The 20,345-nt window shown below is 44.3% G+C and overlaps 1 protein-coding gene across 2 annotated transcripts in view; it reads left to right on the top strand.

Moving 5' to 3' along the window:
- RIF1 (replication timing regulatory factor 1) overlaps positions 1 to 18,732 on the top strand; it is a 51,617-nt gene extending 32,885 nt beyond the window's left edge. For both annotated transcript variants that reach the window (XM_083154034.1, XM_083154033.1), the window contains exons 27-36: positions 6,512 to 6,651; positions 8,210 to 8,299; positions 8,382 to 8,433; positions 8,716 to 11,682; positions 15,640 to 15,786; positions 15,905 to 15,982; positions 16,634 to 16,749; positions 16,829 to 16,982; positions 17,068 to 17,176; positions 17,552 to 18,732. In XM_083154034.1, coding sequence (XP_083010160.1) covers positions 6,512 to 6,651; positions 8,210 to 8,299; positions 8,382 to 8,433; positions 8,716 to 11,682; positions 15,640 to 15,786; positions 15,905 to 15,982; positions 16,634 to 16,749; positions 16,829 to 16,982; positions 17,068 to 17,176; positions 17,552 to 17,775 — 4,077 coding nt within the window. In that variant the 3' untranslated portion in view covers positions 17,776 to 18,732. The remainder of the gene's footprint in view (positions 1 to 6,511; positions 6,652 to 8,209; positions 8,300 to 8,381; positions 8,434 to 8,715; positions 11,683 to 15,639; positions 15,787 to 15,904; positions 15,983 to 16,633; positions 16,750 to 16,828; positions 16,983 to 17,067; positions 17,177 to 17,551) is intronic.
- Positions 18,733 to 20,345: the final 1,613 nt, after the last annotated feature.

Raw genomic sequence — 20,345 nt, forward strand, 5'->3', positions numbered from 1 at the left:
TCGCAGGGCAAATGAAGATTTTTTATTTTATATATGTTAATTATTCAACTTTATACACTGAGGACAGACAGGCAGCGGCTGCCTGTCTGCGTCGTGGGAGCTGCCGGAGGGGACCCCGACGCCACTGCTTGCGGTCTGCGTGGGGTCCCCGGCTCCTGGGACCACCGTCCCAGAGTGACTGGACGCCGTCGCTTGCGGCCGCGTCCGGTCCGCACAGCCCACCGCCACCGGTCAGCGAGGCAGGGTGAGTAGAGCCCGGCTCCCTGCTATCAAGGGGGGGCCGGGCGTAATGGCGGTGCTATACACAGCGGCGTTATTAAGCGCGCTGTAGTCGGGGGGCGGAGCTATGGCGCGCGGGAGGATTTCCCAGCTTCCCCTGCGTTCTCCTCACACCGGCGCCATTACTGCAGCTCCGGAGCACTGCTTAGCCGCGTCCTGCCGCTGGGAGTGTGTACAGCCCTACCGAGGACCTCTTATCACCCAGGTCTGTGAGTATACAGTGGGGTGATAGAGGTAAGGCTAGCGAGCAAGGGCTGGGTCAAATTATTGTCAGAGCCCTGCAGGTTTCTATCGCTGGGGGCAGATCTGACTGGTGGGTGCTCATTCTCCTCTGTCTCACCCTACCTGTTCTACACTGATTCTTGCTATACTTTACTTTATCTGTAAGAGTGATTATGGCTGGGGGTTCTACAAAAAAGGTGACATGTAAAAGATGTCAGGATAAATTCACCCTGCAGGTGGAAGGAGCAGTACTTTGTGTAGAATGTTCTGACTCCCCGACTGCACCCCAGCAGGAGGTCCCTGTGTGGGCTTCTCAATTGACACAAGTGATTTCACATTTATCTGCTGAAATATCAGCCTCTCATAAGGATAGAGAGACCGCTAGGTCCCAACAGGCTGAATTAACCTCAGCAGTGGAATCATTAACTAGGGCACTTAACCCTAGGGATGCGGACCCAATAGCTCCGCCCAGCTTGCCTAATGAGCGCAATCTGCTCACTGATAGATTTCACACATATGGGTCAGACTATGACATGCCTCACCTCGAGGAGGGTCAATATCCTGACACTGACCCGGTGGATTTGGTACAGGTACAACCAGCTCCTGAGCCGGTTTCTCAGGGGTTAGAAGACCTCATCGCTAAGGTGAAGTCAACCCTAAGGGTAGACGACGAAATTACTCTGCCAGATCGCCCTCAGATGTTTGGCAAGCGTCGCAAGCAGGCGGCCGCTTTCCCCGTATCTGAGGAATTAGATCAACATTTAAGGGATGCATGGCTTCATCCAGATAAACGTTTCCAGGTCTCTAACAGGTTTCTAACAGCATATCCTTTTCCTGCAGACAGTAGGAAATTATGCGAGACCCCACCGGCCGTGGATACATCGGTCTCCCGTCTCTCTAAGAAGACAGTGCTCCCGATACCGGGAACATATTCGTTGAAGGAAACTTCTGATAAAAAACTTGAACACTCTTAAGAACATCTACACGGCGGCGGGATTGATTCAACGTCCTGCACAAGTGGGATGTTGGGTGAACAAGGCAATGGAGGCCTGGGCAACCCAGATTCAGGAGAATCTCGGCGATGATCCCGCAACTGGTGAGTTAGTGGCCTTAGCGGACCACATTAAAGAAGCCGCTGCTTATCTGGTAGAAGCATCTTCGGATGTTTGTGTTTTGGCGTCCCGCATCTCCGCTCTGTCCATTTCGGCCCGCAGAGCCCTCTGGCTACGCCAATGGCAGGCAGACGCGGAATCCAAAAGAGCAGTGGAGGCACTGCCCTTTCAGGGGGAGTGTCTATTTGGACCAGAATTAGACAAGATGATTTCCCAGGCCACAGGGGGGAAGTCATCTTTCTTACCTTCCGCAGCGCCTCCCGCTCCGCCTAGAAGGCCCTTTCAGGGACCGTCCTTTCGCCCTACGGCAAGGTTCCGGGGCCGCGCGAGGGGTGGCCTCTCGGGTGGCAGAGGTTACAGAGGTCGGGGTAGAGGTGTTGCTTCCGCAGCTCCCCAGGACCCCAAGCCGGCCCCAAAGCCAGCAGCATGACTTACCTCAGCCCCACTCAGGAGACTCCAGGGTGGGGGCGCGGCTGCGTCTCTATCATCAGGTGTGGAGTCTATCCTGTCAGGATGCTTGGGTCACAGAAGCTGTGACCCACGGTTGCAGGATAGACTTTCAAAGGAAGCCCCCAAACCGATTTTTCACAACCGGTTTGGCAGCTTCTCCAGACAAAGCAACAGCCCTCCTGCAGGCAGTTCACAAGCTCAGGGGAATGGGCGTAATCATCCCAGTCCCGCCGGAGCAGAGAACTCAGGGTTTTTATTCGACCCTTTTCCTCGTGCCGAAGCCAGACGGCTCCACACGTCCAATTCTGAATCTGAAACATCTCAACCCTTACCTGAGAGTGGTGAAGTTCAGAATGGAATCGTTACAGTCGGTCATAGCAGGTTTGGAGCCGGAGGAGTTCTTGGTGTCCTTAGACATCAAGGACGCCTACCTGCACATACCAATTTGGCCGCCTCATCAGGCGTTTCTAAGATTCGCCATCAGAGACGATCACTTTCAGTTCCAAGCTCTACCCTTCGGACTTTCATCGGCACCCCGGATCTTTACAAAGATCATGGCGGTGATGATGCAACTTCTCAGATCCCAAGGGATTTCGATAGTGCCATATCTCGACGATCTGCTTCTGAAGGCGCCGTCGGCAGCCATCCTTCATTCCAACATAGAGCGTACACAGGAGATACTGATACGCCACGGCTGGATGCTCAATTATCAGAAGTCTCAACTCCAGCCAACACAGAGGTTACTGTTCCTCGGAATGATGCTGGACACAGTCCAACAGAAGATCTTCCTGCCAGAGGACAAGATTGCGTCACTTCAAGCCCTGGTCCGGTTGGTGCTACAACACAGACGGGTCACAGTTTTCCTGTGCGTCCGTCTGTTGGGAAAAATGGTAGCAACATTCGAAGCGATTCAATACGGACGGTTTCGCTCAAGACCTCTTCAACTCTGCCTACTCAATCAGTGGTCAGGTTCCCATCTCACGCTCCATCGGAGAATAACTCTATCTCCTCGGGCGCGCCTATCATTGGCGTGGTGGCTCAATTCACAAAATCTCAATCAAGGAAAAAGATTCGGAATATGGGACTGGACGATTCTCACCACGGATGCCAGCCTCCGGGGGTGGGGGGCAGTCATACTCGAACATCAGTTCCAGGGTCTGTGGTCCCCTCTGGAAGCCTTACTCCCGATAAACATCCTAGAACTCAGAGCAATATACAACGCATTGCTGGAGGCGGCAGACTTGCTTCAAAACAGAGCCGTCAGAGTACAGTCCGACAATGCCACAGCAGTGGCATATGTAAACAAGCAGGGAGGAACACGCAGTCGGACCGCAATGAAGGAGGTCAGCAGAATATTACTCTGGGCACAGGAACACCTCAGAGCAATTTCAGCAGTTTTCATCCCGGGAGTAGAGAACTGGGAAGCGGACTACCTCAGTCGTCACAACATTCACCAAGGAGAATGGAAGCTTCATCAGCAGGTTTTTCAGAGTCTGATCCATCGCTGGGGTTGTCCACAAATAGACCTGATGGCCTCCCGCAACAACCACCAGCTTCCGAGATACTGTGCTCGGACACGGGATCCGGCAGCAGAGGGGGTAGATGCACTCACGCTGCCCTGGCATTACCAGTTTGTTTACATCTTCCCTCCATTTCCGATGTTACCGCGGATTCTTCAGCGCATTCGCAGAGAACCAGTCACGGTGCTGCTAATAGCACCGGACTGGCCTCGCAGGGCGTGGTACACCACGCTCACAGCTCTACTGGTAGACGAGCCGTGGCCTCTGCCGCTACAACAAGACCTGCTGTCACAAGGTCCCTTCGTCCATCCGGACTTACAGCGGCTTCATTTGACGGCCTGGCTACTGAGAGGTCAATCCTAAGAAGAGCCGGGATTCCTTCAGCAGTGATTCCTACTATGTTACGAGCAAGGAAGGAAGTCACCTCCATTCATTACTATCGTATATGGAGGGCATACATTTCGTGGTGCGAGAGCCGTCAAGTATCACCTAGATACTTTAAACTGCCGCGTCTGCTGCTCTTTCTCCAGGCGGGTCTCACAGCAGGATTACGCCTGGGATCCCTGAAGGTCCAAGTTTCGGCACTTTCCATCTATTTCCAGAGGAAGATAGCACTACTACCTCAGGTGCAGACCTTTTTCCAGGGAGTGTTGAGGATTCAACCACCTTTTCGAAATCCCACCTCACCATGGGATCTAGATTTAGTTCTCTCTTTCCTTCAGTCTCCACTGTTTGAGCCGTTGGAAGAAGTGGAGTTAAAATATCTAACCTGGAAAACAGTTCTTCTTGTGGCGTTAGCGTCAGCTAGGCGGGTTTCAGACTTAAGCGCATTATCATGCCGCCCGCCTTTCCTGGTTTTCCATGAGGACAGAGCAGAATTACGGACGAAGGCATCCTTCCTCCCAAAGGTGGTGTCCTCTTTCCATATAAACCAGCCCATTGTGGTGCCTGCGTTTACAGAGGACTCCAGTGATTCAAAATACCTGGATGTGGTAAGGGCCCTCAGAATTTACACCTCCAGGACAGCTTCCCTGAGGAAGACTGATTCTCTATTTGTTCTTTATGACATGTCCAAAAGAGGTTGGCCGGCCTCCAAGCAGGCCTTAGCCAGGTGGATTCGTCTTGCAATCAGACAGGCATACCTGACGGCATCTCAGGTGCCTCCTCCGACGATTACGGCACACTCTACAAGGTCTGTAGGCCCTTCATGGGCGGCTGCCCGAGGCGTGTCGGTACTTCAATTGTGTAGGGCCGCCACCTGGTCGGGACATAGAACATTTATCAAATTTTACCGGTTTGATACTTTTGCGGCTCAAGCTTCCCAGTTTGGCCGGGCAGTGTTGGAAAGATCTCAGCGCCTTCCCACCCGGGATGGGAGCTCTGGGACGTCCCCACTGTAGATCTCCAGTGCCACCTGGTGGATGAAGGAGAAAATGGGATTTGTGTACTTACCGTTAAATCCTTTTCTCCGATTCCACAGGTGGCACTGGACGCCCTCCCGGCGCTGCTACCTTTTAAAGGTCTTCTGGTATTCATTACAGTTATCACAGGGTCATTCGAAGTTGTCTACAAAGGCCTCTGTTCTATTCAAGTGTTTGGTTGTCTCTGTTTGACTGAATTTTCTAATATTCTTCTGTTCTACGATTTCTAGAATGTATGTTGTATGTGGTTGGTGATCCTCCTCTCGGAAGTATGTTGCATCTTCCAGCCTCCTCCGGGCACATTCTTTAGACTGCCGGGTAGGGGGAAGTAGAGGGGAGGAGCTAGCCACTCTGTGTAATTTTTTTATAGTGCCCAAGCTCCTAGTGGTCGCCCTCTATTCCCCACTGTAGATCTCCAGTGCCACCTGTGGAATCGGAGAAAAGGATTTAACGGTAAGTACACAAATCCCATTTTTGATATGTTGCCTTAGAGCAGGTGCCAACTTTGCTAACTGCCAGGAGCAGCTTTTGTAAGTGTTTTTTTTGTTTGTTTTTCTCGTTCCTAATGCTTGAGTTCTAGGAGAGCTCTCCTGCAGGTAGCAGGCAAGAGTATTCTTGGTGCCATATGTTTCTCTATGGTTTGTTTTCCAGCACTAGACTTACCTGGTCTTCCATATATAGGGAACACTAGGGTTTTTGCATTTGCCCACTGCTAAGCCTGGGAGTTAGAAGCCATGGCTGGAACATAGTGCAGCCTTGTTTCTCACTGTGCTTAAGATTGGGCTTGTGAGATCCTATGCTTGTACCAATGACTCCTAGCATCTGGCCTCTGCTGTTGGTAGGGGGTCAATCCTTATTAAATTGGCCAAAATTATTTTTGTGTGTGTGTGATCACCCTTTTATGTCAGTAGTCAGACACCACCATTTTTATTTACCATTTTATGTACTAATGGCTGAAATTAAGCCAAAAGTACATTGTCAGATTTTGATGTCTATTTTTGGATTGTATATCAGTGAGAATTTATAAAATTTCTGAGCTGCAAGGGTTTTTAGGACTAGCTATATATTTACAAAACAAATTTGAGTTATCTATCTTGTCAGGGTTTTTGTTTGTTCAAGAGCATTTCGAAATCTAAATTGGCCTCTAATATCTATTGTGGGTAAAACAAACTTCAAAGTCACAGCATACTCCTTATTCTGAGGAATAACTAAAAAAAATAGTTTGATACTCGATGTGGAATGAAGTTGCCCTAGGCTGAAAACATTGGAAACCGCGAATAGTATATGTAATTCCTTTTTACGTAAATATGCCTTAAAATAGCCTACTTTTATCTTTATATTTTTACTAGACGAATGTAACTAGTTTTAGTTTAATGTGCCATTTACCCCTCAAAGTTGGCAGAATCCCCTCCATGGGGAAAAATAAATTGATTTGAGTACCAAAAATCCTCTTAGCGTCCAGCTTGGCTATATGCCTTAACACAGCAAGTTATGATTTCTCTCCTAGCTAAAGCTGGATTTTTCTTCACCAATTACAAAAAAGAAGCTTTTAGAGGAGGAACAATCTGTTGACTTTGTTGTTATCCCTACTGCAACAAAGCAAAGAGTTCTGACTGAACATCAAAAAGAAGTTCTTCGTACAAAAAGGTAGGTAATACACGGGTTGGGATCATTTGGTCTATTGCATTATGGTAGAAAGTCATTAGGTCGAATCCATTAGGTCGACATGCTAAAAGGTCGACATGATTCTAGGTCGACATGGGAAAAGGTCGACATGATTCTAGGTCGAAAGGTCATTAGTTCGACAGGTCATTAGTTCGACAAGGTCATTAGTTCGACATTGTCTATGTCGACATTCACAAGGTCGACATAGGGTTTTTCACTGTTTTTTTTACCTGAATGTCAACACAGTCGACATGGACACAGTTTAAAGTGCACTGCATCCCCTCGCATCGCTCGCTGCGCTCGCTATGCGTCAGGCACGGTGCCTCGCTACGCTCGGCACACTATTTTATTCTCCCACCACGCCCTAGTGGATGGTAGGGCATGAAATACCGCCTGTCGGCACATGTTGGCTCAAAAAACAGTGAAAAACTTCATGTCGACCTTGTGAATGTCGACATAGACAATGTCGAACTAATGACCTTGTCGAACTAATGACCTGTCGAACTAATGACCTTTCGACCTAGAATCATGTCGACCTTTTCCCATGTCGCTAAAGAGGAGAAGGAACGACTCTCTTTTTTGTTGGGGCACTCTTAGTAAATAATTGTAACTAATAACCTAAATTATTAAATTATACTAGGTTATTAGTTACAATTATTTACTAAGAGTGCCCCAACAAAAAAGAGAGTCGTTCCTTCTCCTCTTTAGCATTTATTTTACTCTCTAGGGTGCACCTCCACACTCGTGATTTTTCTGGGGAACCTCCTGTTCTCTTGATCAACTTGTATTGTGGATAGCTGAATTATTTGCTCACGTATCAATATACTATCTTCTAACCTGTGCACTGGTCCATCTCCCTCTCCCCTTTTCCCTCAAACGTCACTTTTCCCATGTCGACCTAGAGTCATGTCGACCTTTTAGCATGTCGACCTAATGGATTCGACCTAATGACTGTCTACCATAATGCAGTAGACCAAATGACCGCATCCCGTAATACACATGCCATTTGTGGTTAGTCACTGGTTCCCAAACTTGATCCTCAAGGCACCCTTATTTTACAGCTTTTAAAGTTGGCCATGGTTGTGCACAGGTGAAAAAATCAATCTGTTATTCTGATTTCACCATCTATGCTTCCTTGAAACTTAAATTTAGGGTGTCTCAGAGACTCTGTAGAATGTGTAGCATTAATTGTTTTTAAGTGTGGTTTCAATGGGGATTTATACTTCCTTGAAAAGCCTATTGCTGTTTTGTTTTGGGGCTTAAAAATGGTGCCTTACCTTTTTATTGTGCAGTCCAGGTTTAAAGATATCCATGCTTAAGCAGAGATGGATAAAATCCAACTGACTGTTGCGTGTGCTTAAAGTATGGTTATACATAAATCTGGCCTGTTAGGCTGTATTAAAGACAGTTAGGAGCAATCTGTATTGGGGGCTGGGGAGAGCCTCTTAACTCTATCAGAATCTTTCCACTCTAAATGTGGTTCTTAAATGAAAAGGAATTGGATTGGGCTGATTTTCGATTACGTTTGTGTCTTATTTAGAGTGGACATACCTACCATGTACAACAATTTAGATGCATCTCAAGACACCAATTTGTTCACTCAGTATACTCAGAGCCAGGAAAATTCAGTGTAAGTATGACTGTACAGTACTCTTGCTTTTTAACATTTTAAGAAAAACCTAACCCGTTTTTTTTTTTTTTTTTTTTAATAGAGAGAAACCAGCAAAAGCAGATGACCCAAAAGGAAATGTAATTGAAATAGATGTAAGTTGTTTTTTGTTTTTTACAAGCCACTGACCCCTTTCACGTCTGCCTGTACATTGTGGAAGGCAAATCCCACTTACCACAGTGGCCTAGGGTTTTACATCATGTTATAGGTGGGCTTAATCATTATAACATTGCACTTCATGCTCAGTTTAAATTTCCTAACCCTGAACACATACAGGGGTAATAAAATACCCCAAAGAAACTTGAAATTACTGCCTGCAAAAAATGTTCTAGTTTTAAATGTATTTTCAATTTCCTTTTTCTCCTCCCCATGCATAGGTAGAGAAAACAGAAGCCAAGGAAGACAAAGCTTCAGTCATTGACATTTCTGATGCAGATATGTTAGAGGTCAAAGTTGAAAACGCCAAGTCCATAGAGGATTCCGCAGTCTTAAATACCTCAAATGAAGTTCAGAATATGTCTAATGTCAGCAATAGTTCTACCTCTTCAGATATGGTTTCTGGAACGCCACCCCCACCAACAAGTAGACGGCAGTCCTTCATCACATTAGAAAAGTTTGACAGTTCTGAGAATCGCTCTTTTAGCCCCTTGACCAAATCAAATTTTGCAAAAGAAGTTATTTTAGTACCAGACAGCCAAGAAGCTTTGGATATAATAGAAAAAGGAGGTGAAACCGTAGAGAACACTGCAATACTTTTAAAGAATACAAAAACATTATATGAGGTTTCAAAACCAGTATCCAAAAAACGGTCAAAAGCACGTGTTGCTGAAGAAAATAACAAACCTGGTGTATCTGAAGATCCTAATAAGGAATGTACACATGATTCTGTGATGAATGCCAGTGAGGAAATGGAGGAAAATGACTTTGTTCCAGACTCGCAATCTCAAATAGAAAAAAAGGTTGGCGGACAGGATAAAGAAAACTTTGTAGGAGAGTATGCAGTAGACACCAAGGAAAATACTCCACCGGAGGTTGTCGACCAGGCCCGACATAAAGATTCGCAAGTACCACAGAAGGCACCTGCTAGTCAAATCTTGAGGCGTTCTTCCAGGAGACAATCAGAAATATTAGAAAGCATTAAAAGTGACTCGGAGACGGAAAAGCTTTGCCTCACAAAGGAGGAACAAAAATCTGTCTCAAAGAAAAGTCTGCCATCTAAGGAAACACCAAGCAGGCAACAAAGTGAAAGGATCGTGAAGATTAAAGATAATCCGGATCTTGCGACGAAAGCTCAAGAAGAGGCTACAGTCCCTAGCAAAATAGTGAAGAATGAATCTCAAGTGGAGGAACTCCCAGATTCTAATTCTAGCAAGGAGAGTAAGGAGACGCTTAGCAGTAGACCTAGATATCAAACCAGACGGTCTTTGACGTCTCTTTCTCAGGTAGACTTGCTTGCAGAGTCTGATAAACCTGAAACTCCTGAAATAACAACAAGCAAAAGAAAGCGGAAAGGTAGTGCTAGAAGTGTGGAGAAACTTGAAAAGGGTGAAAAGTCTGAAAGTCTTCAAGAGCAACCGGCCAAATCTAAACCTCAGGTGGACATGGAGAACTGTGGGACAAATTTTGAAACTGCTTCTACCTTTTCTGAAATGGATGAAATGCAGTCTGGTGCAGATAATAAAACATATACAATAATTGCAGGTACCCCATCGCATTCAACAAATCTGTCACTAGAAAATAATGGAGATTCTGAACTAGGACCTAAATTAACTGCAGTTGAGGCCAACAAAACTTATGAAATTTCCAAAATGTCTATGGAGAATAATGGCACCTTCCAAAGTTTAATGACTGAGCCCACTGCTGGTGACTTTTCAACTGCTGTTTCAGATGTTTTCCAAAATTCTGAAAGTAGCTTACAGTCACTTGATTGTCCCAATAAGAAAAGCAAACGATTAAGAAGGTCAAAGGTGTGTGATTGCTGTGTTGTGCCAAATAAGCATGAAAAATCTGAAGAAGTTGAAAGTAAACAGAAAATGCATATTCCTTCTGAAATGCAGTTTAATGATACATTCTCTGGGCCATGTGCTATCAGCACCCCACTAGCAAATGAGCAAGTATTTTTCAAGCCCTCTGCTAGCGAGATAAGGTCAGAAACTGAGTCCGAGCAAGAACAAACCATTGAACAGTTAAGTGAGAGCAACAGTGAAGTGGGGGAACAAACTCAAGTTTTCGTTCAAACAAAGACAGTTGAAGTCATGGATACATCAGAAGAACTCGATAATGAAACTATAGTGGCAGAAAGCCCGAAAGAAATTAGGGCAGATGTAACTTTGGAGGTGGATCATGTAGAAGAGGTTTGTTCAGAAGGGGAACAAATGCAAGCTGAAGAGGTGTGTTCAGAAAAGGAACAAATGCAAGCTGAAGAGGTTTGTTCAGAAGGGGAACAAATGCAAGCTGAAGAGGTTTGTTCAGAAAATGACCAAATGCAAGCTGAAGAGGTGTGTTCAGAAAAGGACCAAATGCAAGCTGAAGAGGTGTGTTCAGAAAAGGACCAAATGCAAGCTGAAGAGGTGTGTTCAGAAAAGGACCAAATGCAAGCTGAAGAGGTGTGTTCAGAAAAGGAACAAATGCAAGCTGAAGAGGTGCGTTCAGAAGGGGAGCAGATGCAAGCTGAAGAACTGCAACAGGAAACCACCAATTGCAACACGTTGACGGAACAGATAACTGAAGTGCCAGCAAGTAACCTAGTTGTTGAAATTGAGGAGGACTTGGAAAATGCTCAGTGTGTTGTATCAGATGAGGAGGATGCCAACATAGCTGAAAAAATTTATGTTGGTGCAGAACCGAACAATCTTATAACGGATCATACTGAAATGAAGGACGCTGCCCCAGAGGTTTCTAAAATAAACAATGTCCATGAGCAATCCGATGAAGAGAGATGCATTTCAACAGACAAGCCCAAGGCAAAGAATGAAACAGAAGAATATACAAACTTGGAGGAGAATGCACAAAGCACACGTGTGGACAAAAGTGAGCCGGAAACACTTCAGGCTACAGTTACATTGACTATATTACCCAATAGGGCAAAGGTGGAGGAAGAAATTCCTGAAGCTACAGAAAATTGTGCCACTCCAAGAATGCCTGAGAGTGTGCCCTTGGAGAACCTCGGAGATGGAATGTCCAACACTTATTCTCCACCAAAAATGAAAGGACTGACCTTTATGGCTAATGATAGCCCGAGTGGAAGTTTCAACTGGTCCCCATCTGCATCACCCTCAACCAGTATTCTTAAGAAAGGGCTTAAGAGACAACAGGAGATAGATTCCCCATCTCCAGTTAACAAGGTAATTAGACTTCCTTGGTAGTTTTTAATTTGTTTGAATATAATTGTGTTTTTTTCATATAAATTAAATCTAGTGGGACAACATTTCTAGAAACGTAACTTGTGACAAGTATTAAACTGGATAAATTATAAGAGTAATGGTTACGCATAAAACTGGTAAAAGTATTTGATTAGTATTTACGGGGGTTATTCTGATTCACTCGGAAAGGCACAATCTTTCTAATGGACAAAACCATATGCACTGCAGGTGGGGCTGATGTAACGTGCAGTTAGATTTGGGTGTTTTTATTGTCCCGTCCCCCCACCCACCCAAATCTAACTCTCTCTGCACATGTTACATCAGCCTTAACTGCATCGCATATGGTTTTGTCCATTAGAGTGTGATTGTGCCTTTCCGAGTGAATCTGAATAACCCCCTTAGTTTCTTTGTCATAGGATAGTTAACTTATTTCATCTCCTCTATATTCTATCTAGCCTTCCCAATGCAGAAATCTGGTAATGTGAGCAAATGACGAATAACCATTTGCTCGTAAGTAGACAAATTAAATCTATTTGATTTAACAAAGTGTTTTGTCCGTATCCCAGTATTTGGAGGCAAAGAGCTGATTGTCATTTTCTCCCTTTCATTACCATGTTTTATTCCCATTGGACAGATAAATATTTGGTTGTATACAGCTGGACACTTGTTTACTGCGTGGTGGCAGTTTTGGTTTGGCTTGATATTGGTGAAGTACAGCAAAAATCTTTTGGAGGTTAATGCTGCTCTTTAGGTTCTGATGCTGTAAATGTTTTTTTTTGTGGATAGGGATCTTTGTGCAGAGGGATGGATAACTGGGCTGTAGGAAGTTTGTCCTTTAGGTTATACTGGGGTTATTTAATTTCCTGGCATCAATAAGATATGCCATTTTAGAACGGTAAATTGTAACTAGTGATTGTTTTCCACCATAGCGATGAGAAGTATAACGTCACCTTATGCACAGTTGAATCCCTCCCACCTCTCGAGGCGTTTTATTTGCTGGTTTTATTTGTTTTTCTTCCAAGCAAAGCAGTTTGGTGGTAACCTGGGGAAGAGCAGACTCTTGCTACAGTATAGGGAATAACAACTTTAGGCATCAGAGAATAGGACTTCTATTTGCATTTCCTGCAAACAGTTTGAGGTTTTGGAAGCAACCTGTGTATCTATAGTAGGAGTGAATAAAGCATGTTTAAAGATGTGACCGTAATGACTACAGCTGTGCACCAGCTAGGTGGTTTGGAAAACGTGGACCATTTGTAGATCTAGAGGACTGGTTTGGTCACCACTGGCTTTGGGCTGCACATCTCCCAACTTCAATAGCTGTAGCTCTCGCATACCTAGTAAGCCAGGCTTGGGAAGAGACTGCGCTATAGGATTTAGCAGTGATTTGGGGGGGGAGAGTTACTTCAATCTTCTATGCAGGGCTTCTGGCAGGCAAGACAACTAGCCTCCATGAGGGATATTGGGTTGCTCAGTACAATGGGGTATAGATTAGGTCCAAAGGAGCCAATGCACAAGAAACTTCATCAACAGGGTGTGCTGGCTCCTCCCATCTATGCCCCCACCACAACTTAGTTTAGAAAAATGTGCCCTCAGAAGAGGATGCACAAAACAGCTTACCTGCTTCATGGGAGGATGGATAACTGACCCCGCTTTAGGTGCCTGCTCTGTTCCCCCGCTGACAGGACACCGGTCCTGAGGGTAAGTGTACCGCCTTGTAGTGCACTTGGTGCACACCCTTAGCACTCTCTGTCCGAAGATAACAACAGTGGTGAGTGGGCGCCGGGGACCCCGCTAGCTGGACCCCGGGTATTGGTGCATGCCTTACCACAGCATGTACATACGGACCCTCTCGGGGGATCTCATAGTTCCCCCTGCGTAGCCTGGCCAGCGGTTAGCTGAATGGGGTGCTTGCGCTTCTATTTTTAACCTTTGGGAGAGATTGCCAGTATAAATAATGCTCAGGCTTTGCCACCACTGTTGAGCGTGGAGCTTAACCAGAGCCAGGCAAGCAACTTTTTGGTGCCTTTTCTCAGCACTGCAGGAGTATGCCATGTCAAAGATGCTTCAGATCATCCAGGAAAAGCTGGTACAGGGGTGTATATTGGGGAAGAGCTACTTGGAGACCTCTTTGGAGGCTTTCTTCAGCACTTTCAAGTTATATCACTTGAATATAACATATATTGGTGTTGCTAAAAGACGCAACACTGATTGTGCCTCTTGCAGGCTGGTATGCTGGTTCCTCCTCTATCTCTGGGTCTCCTCACAGTCTGCTTGGGCAGGCTTGCTTTGTACCTTTTTGTCTGTATGGGTGCTGTCTGCTTTCAGCATGGTGAAAAGGACGGTGTACCGGTTTACTCCGATGCAATTGCACCCGAGGTTCCTCCAGAGAATAGGACAGGAGGGAGTACAGGCAATTTTAATCACCCGACTGGCCTCGGAGAACGTAATATGCAGACCTAATAAGCATGTTCGTTGAAGACCCTTGGTGTCTTCCTGTAAGAAGGGATCCTTATGCAGCAGTTGCTGTTCTTCTACCCAAATTTAATGTGGCTTTGGTTAATGGCATGGCAGTTAAGAGGTACATCCTAGCCAAGAAGGGAATTCCAGATAAAGCATCATATCTGGAGAAGATATGTCTCCTGGTGTGAAGACCGCCGTAAATGGCCCAGGTTAAAATCCACCGGATAACACTTCGGTTACTACAGGCAAGTGTGGTTCTGGGCTTACATTTAGGTTCCATAAGGTGCAAGTTTCAGCTTTATATTCTATCAAGGGAAATTGGTAATTTTGCCGGAGGTTCAAACCTTTCGTAAGGAGTACTTCACATTGAGCCCCCCTTTGTGCCTCCCAGGACTCAGTGGGATTTGACAGGGGTGTTGAGGTTCCTACAATCTTTGTGGTTTGAACCCCTACAAATGGTAGAGTAGTTTATTACGTGCAGTCCATATTCGAATTCTTGAGAGGATAGAGCTGTGCTCAGGACTTCCCAGAGGTTTCTGCCAAAGGTGGTGTCTGCTTTTAATCTAAATCAGCCGATTGTGGTCCCAGCAAGGTCTGACATATCTCCTATACAGATACCCTGGATGTTGTAACATATCTTAAGCAAATGGCTAAGGGTTTCTTTATTTATTTTTTTGAAAAACATTTGTATACTAGGGTTGTATTGCTAATGGGCAGGGCAATTTCCCCCCTTTGAAAATATTATGTGGTCCAGTTAGGCTGGAATCTCTGACAATGCTATCCCATATTCTGCAGTATCAGCCGATGTGGTCACAATTACAGGTTTGGTCTATTGAAGGATACTGCAAGAGGCCTATGAAGCCTGTTCTCTTTTTAACTAATTTAAAAGCCCTTAAGAATGACTGCTTCTGCAGTGTACTTTCACTTTGAGCTGTGACTGTTTTTAGCCCGTAATCTATTCACCCCAGCACCAGTGCTTACCTACTCCTACCTCCAATCTGTGTTCACAGCTCCCTCTCCCCATATCCAGCAAGTTTGAAATAAATAAATGTCCCTGCAAAAATTGCATCCACTTTCTGGTTTGACCTAAATTAGCACACAAGTAATTTTGTCTGTCGACCAGCTGGTGGCGTTACTTCACCTAATAGAGGTCAGGATTAGTTATCCTTTTATGTAAATAAATAGAGATTGGAAATACATGTCAAAAAATAGTTTGCCGATGGCCATATACTGTATTTGATATTCAGGTTGTTTCAACTTATGTTTGGTCATGTATTAATATAAAAGGATCTCCCATAAAAAAGTACTTGGTATTTCAGGTTTAATTGGTAATAACATGCCTTTTTAAATATTGGACAGACTTGCTTTTTATGTTTCCTTAGCTTAGAAAAATAAATATTGGGTAAATGGATAATTTAGCAAAACCAGGAAAAGTGAATGCTTTAACATAAACGGTCTCCTGAACTCTGCTTTTTCTAGATTCGGAGAGTATCTTTTGCGAATCCAATATATCAGGAAGGATTGGCCGATGACATTGATCGTCGTAGCCCTGTTATAAGGAACAATTCTTCAAACACTTCACCATCTTCAAGAAGTCTTAAAATGTTGACAAATGCTCAACCGAAGGTTAGTAATGATGTATTTCGTATTTTGTGGGACTGTTTTATTTATTTTTTGTTTTTTTTTTCCCCTTTTGAGTTGTTGAGCTTTCATTTTTCTTTCCCATTAACCTCCCTTTCTCCAGATCAACACCACTCCAACCAAAGGCTTTGTCTCTCCTGGAGCGCGTGCTCTTGGTTTAAAGAGCTCAAAGAAGAGTTTGGTAAGAATGGAATATATAACAGTGGATAGACTAATAACCGCTACAAACTGTTTTTTGGTTTTCCTCCATGGTCTACTCTGCCAGTGTGACTTCGCCAATTTGATTGAGCAGCTCTCACATGGACTTCAGCCAGTGTAATGTTCTCAGTTTGTCATTTATGTTCATATTGTGGGCAAGTGACCTTTTAAGTTGAGGTGCTTTAAATGCTTTTGTCATGTCATTTATCGAGTAACTTGCTGGGCAAACCAGTCAATGACCTGAAAGTAGTTATTGCTGTTGTTGCAATCTGATTGGGTCAGAGTGTGTCTTTCACAAACCCGGGTGGCCTCCAACATGCCTGTGATCCAATTGGGTGTCCTTACATACTCTGATCACAAACCGTTATTTGACAAAGGATTATTGGTTCATCAGGTAATAACAGGTATAAAATAGTATGGCCTATATCGCAAATCTTATGTTTTGGTAGACTTCTATACAATATCTGACATGTTTGTTGATTATAGGTAGTAGACTAGAGTTGAGCCTACACAACTGCTAAAGCAGTGCAAAATAGTGCAAAAACAATAGGACTATAAAAAGTTTATTTGGAATGAGTGTTTGGTTTGGGTGTATTTGAAATGATTTTTAACTATTGTTAACTTGACTGATCAGATTTCAGAAATGACCAAAGAATCCATGCCGTCTCCTAAAGAAAGTGTTTACCCTGCACTAATGAACTGCACGACACCTGTCGATGTCATACTGCCGCAGATTACCTCCAATATGTGGTCAGTAGCTTGTTTAATATGAATAACTATTCTTAAAGGCACTGGGGGAGGTTCTAAAAATGGTTTTATTCTTCTATAGGGCAAGAGGATTGGGACAGCTAATCCGTGCTAAAAATATTAAAACAATTGGCGACCTCAGCACTCTAACACCTTGCGAAATCAAAACTCTACCTATTCGATCTCCAAAGATTTCTACTGTGAAAAAAGCACTGAGGATCTATCACCAGCAGCAAGTAATAGAATTTTTCGAATTTACCTTTTAGAACCGTCCCATAACCAAAGTACTAAATCGGTGTATTTTTATTCCCACTCCCTTAGACAAAGACAAAAGGTTATGATGAATTTGCTGCTCTTGATGAAGCTGAAAAGTCGTTAAATGGGCTTGATGAGAAATCTGTTTCAGCTGATGAAGAAAGACTCGAAACAGGTATTGTGCCCAATTTGGTTTTTGCTTTTGCATGGCCATGGTTGCATGTTTGTTAGAGGAAGGGTTTTTTCGGTACTTATGTAGTTTCGCGGTCCACGTCCCCTTGCGCTTGCCACACTTTATAAAATCAACCACACGCCGACGTGGATAGCTCATACCCCCACTATACACATTGGTGGAGTTGATGTTAAAGTGTGTTCCCACCGAGCCTGAAGCGTGGGACACTGACCCGGAAGAACGGGCGGCCAGCTGCCGCCGTGAAACTACACAAGTATCGTTTTTTTTTTTTGTTTTTGTTTTTTCAACTTGTACTGGATGTTTCTCTAAAGATATTATCTTTAATGGGTTTGGTTTTTTTCTATTATCACCACTTAGACTTGCCAGAGGCATCCGCTACAGCAGCTATGGAGGCAGCACCCTCTCCAGACCTTCTGTCCCAGCTGAATTCGTTATCCTTACTGCTAGCTTCAGAGGAGCTTGGGAAGTATTCAGGAAGCCAACTTTTTGAAATGCAGGAAAAACTTGGAACAATGTCAAACTGCATCCTTCGACATCTCCAGTCAAGATGGAGGTCCCCACCCCACAATACTTCAGATTAAGTCTGAGTGTGTCTGCAGTGCTTTACTAACTGAAGCATTTCCCTTTGATGGGACGTTTTTATTCCAATTTATGGAAAGACTTTTTTTTTTATAACAAAGTAGTTTGTGTTCTTTTTAAGATAACCATCATGTTCTGTTCCTTCCCTTACCGTCTAACTCCAAGCTGCTATATACAGTCCTTAAAGCACTAGGGTTAACTATTGACTCTTTAAATGTTAGTTCTTTAAAATAGTACCAATTACTTAAATGAGCTTACATTTAAAACCTTTGAAACAGCTATTTCTGTATGCTGCATTCAGGCACAATACTCACTAGAAACTAGTACAAGAAAAAAAAATCTTTAAATTAGAATAGTCATCAATAGCAATTATGCGTCTTGTAGCACTACTGATATTCCTTACTTTCTTGGTTAAGGCAAATCTGAATTGCTGCTATTCTTGTTACTCGTGTGCTGGTTTTCCTTGTAGAGACCAAATGCAATTTGAAAAAAAGATGAATTCACACCATACACCCACTTAATAGTAAACTTATCTCTTTCGGTTTTTCCTAGTAGTAGATGTGTTCTAAGGATTGCCTAAAACACACTGCGGTTTTTAAAATCTTATTGATTATATACGTATGAAACGTCATTCTTCCTAGCAAATGTTTTGCATTTTCTTTTGCCTCTAAAATTTCGACTGCAACTACACCTTTCATGTTAGTCATCAGGAATTTCACAGGATCCCACTCTTCTTTTCTTTTATGTTAAGATAACATTTTAGTTAACATAATTGTCAATTTTGTAAATTCTGTATATAGCATATGACTGCAGGCGCATTGCTAGTCTAAATGATTATCCACACTTGTACATATAATTTAAGTCTGTTCCACCAAGCTTCTTTAATGTAATTAGTTGCTTGTTTTTTTCTTTTTAGTATTAAATGTAAAATTAAAACTATTAAAGTACTTTTTCATGTTTCCAGTGGTCATCTTTACAGATCATCCTTTTTTATTTTTTCCAAGGACTATGTACAGATGCTACATACACAGTGGGTACTACCAAAGTAGGTTTTGGTTCTTGTGAAGCTAGCATTAAACTCTTAACTCCCCTATACTGTTTGCTTAACCCTTTGAGTGGTATGCCTGGAAATTTTCCGGGCTCAGCTGCGCTGCCGCAGCGGGCTGTCCCAGAAAATTTCTGGGCATACCACAAATATGAAATAGGTGCACGCCAGTGGTGTCCAGGTGTGAACCACTGGCACAGCACCTCTAGAGCACACACACACACCCCCCCAGCCATTCCCCCAACCCTCCCATCACCTGTGCTCTGGCGTTTGCACACCGGAGCTCTTCTAACTCCACTCCCCCAGCCACCTCCGCCTGCCGCCATACTTTTAGTAGCAATGACGTCGGCGGCAGGCTCAGGCACCCGAGTCCTCCCGAGCCGCCGCGAACATCCCCCAGCCTGCCGCAGATGTCACTGCTGAATGTGACGGGGACAGCGGCGGCAGGGAAGCTCCGGCGTACTAACGCCGGAGCAGAGGTGAGGGAGGGGGCTTCCAATTGTGCTGGGTTTTGCTGGGGCAGGACAAATCTGGGGTTAATTCTCCTACATTTATTTACTAGTTACTTGCTATCCCCAGCATTCAACAGTGAAGGAAAATGTCCACAATCAAAAGCAGTCATGGAAATGGTTGACCCATGAGTTACATTTTTTGGGGTTTCACTTTGTAGATTGCAGCACAGGGACCTGAAATTAGTGTACTGCAGCCCCCTCATGACTCTCCTCCCTTAACCCCTTCCCGACATATGACGTACATGTACGTCATATGACGGTTGCGGGGGAATCAAGCCAGCTCACGGAGTGAGCTGGCTTGAAAGAGAGCAGGTAATGGCTGTATATTACAGCCAGGTACCTGCTCTCACGGCCACGAGCGGTGAGTTCGCCGATCGTGGCCGTTTAACCCTTTAAGCACCACGGGCAAATCGCCCACAGTGCTTTAATAGCTGATCGGAGGGGGGGCGCCCCCCTCCGGCGCCGATCGGGGCCCCCCGCGGCGAGATCGGAGGGTGCCGATCGGTTGCCATGGCAGCCAGGGGTCTAATGTAGACCCCTGTGCTGGCCATGTCAGCATTCCTATTACATCCTGCCTGAGGCAGGATGTAATAGGCAGTGCTGAAAATCACTATATTCAGCCATAGAGCTCTATGGCTGAACCTAGTACAGGCGATCGCGCCCCCTAGTGGTCAAGTACACTAGGGGGCCTTGTAGTAAAAGTAAAAAAAATAAAAAAAAAAGTTTAAAAATAAAAAAAAAATTAAAAAAAATTAAAAGTTCAAATCACCCCCCTTTCCCCATTTCATAAATAAAAAATAAACATATTTGGTATCGCCGCGTTCCTAAAAGTCCGATCTATTAAAATATAACATTAGTTATCCCGCACGGTTAAAGGCGTAAACGGGAAAAAATTCCCAACGCCAAAACTACGTTTTTTGGTCGCATCGCCTACCCAAAAAAATTTAAATAAAAGAGATCAGAAAGTCGCACATATCCCATAATGGTAATAATTAAAAAGTACACTTCAGCCCGC

The sequence above is a fragment of the Crinia signifera genome, chromosome 7, assembly GCF_055691185.1.
Source record: "Crinia signifera chromosome 7, ASM5569118v1, whole genome shotgun sequence".
Lineage (NCBI taxonomy): Eukaryota > Metazoa > Chordata > Amphibia > Anura > Myobatrachidae > Crinia > Crinia signifera.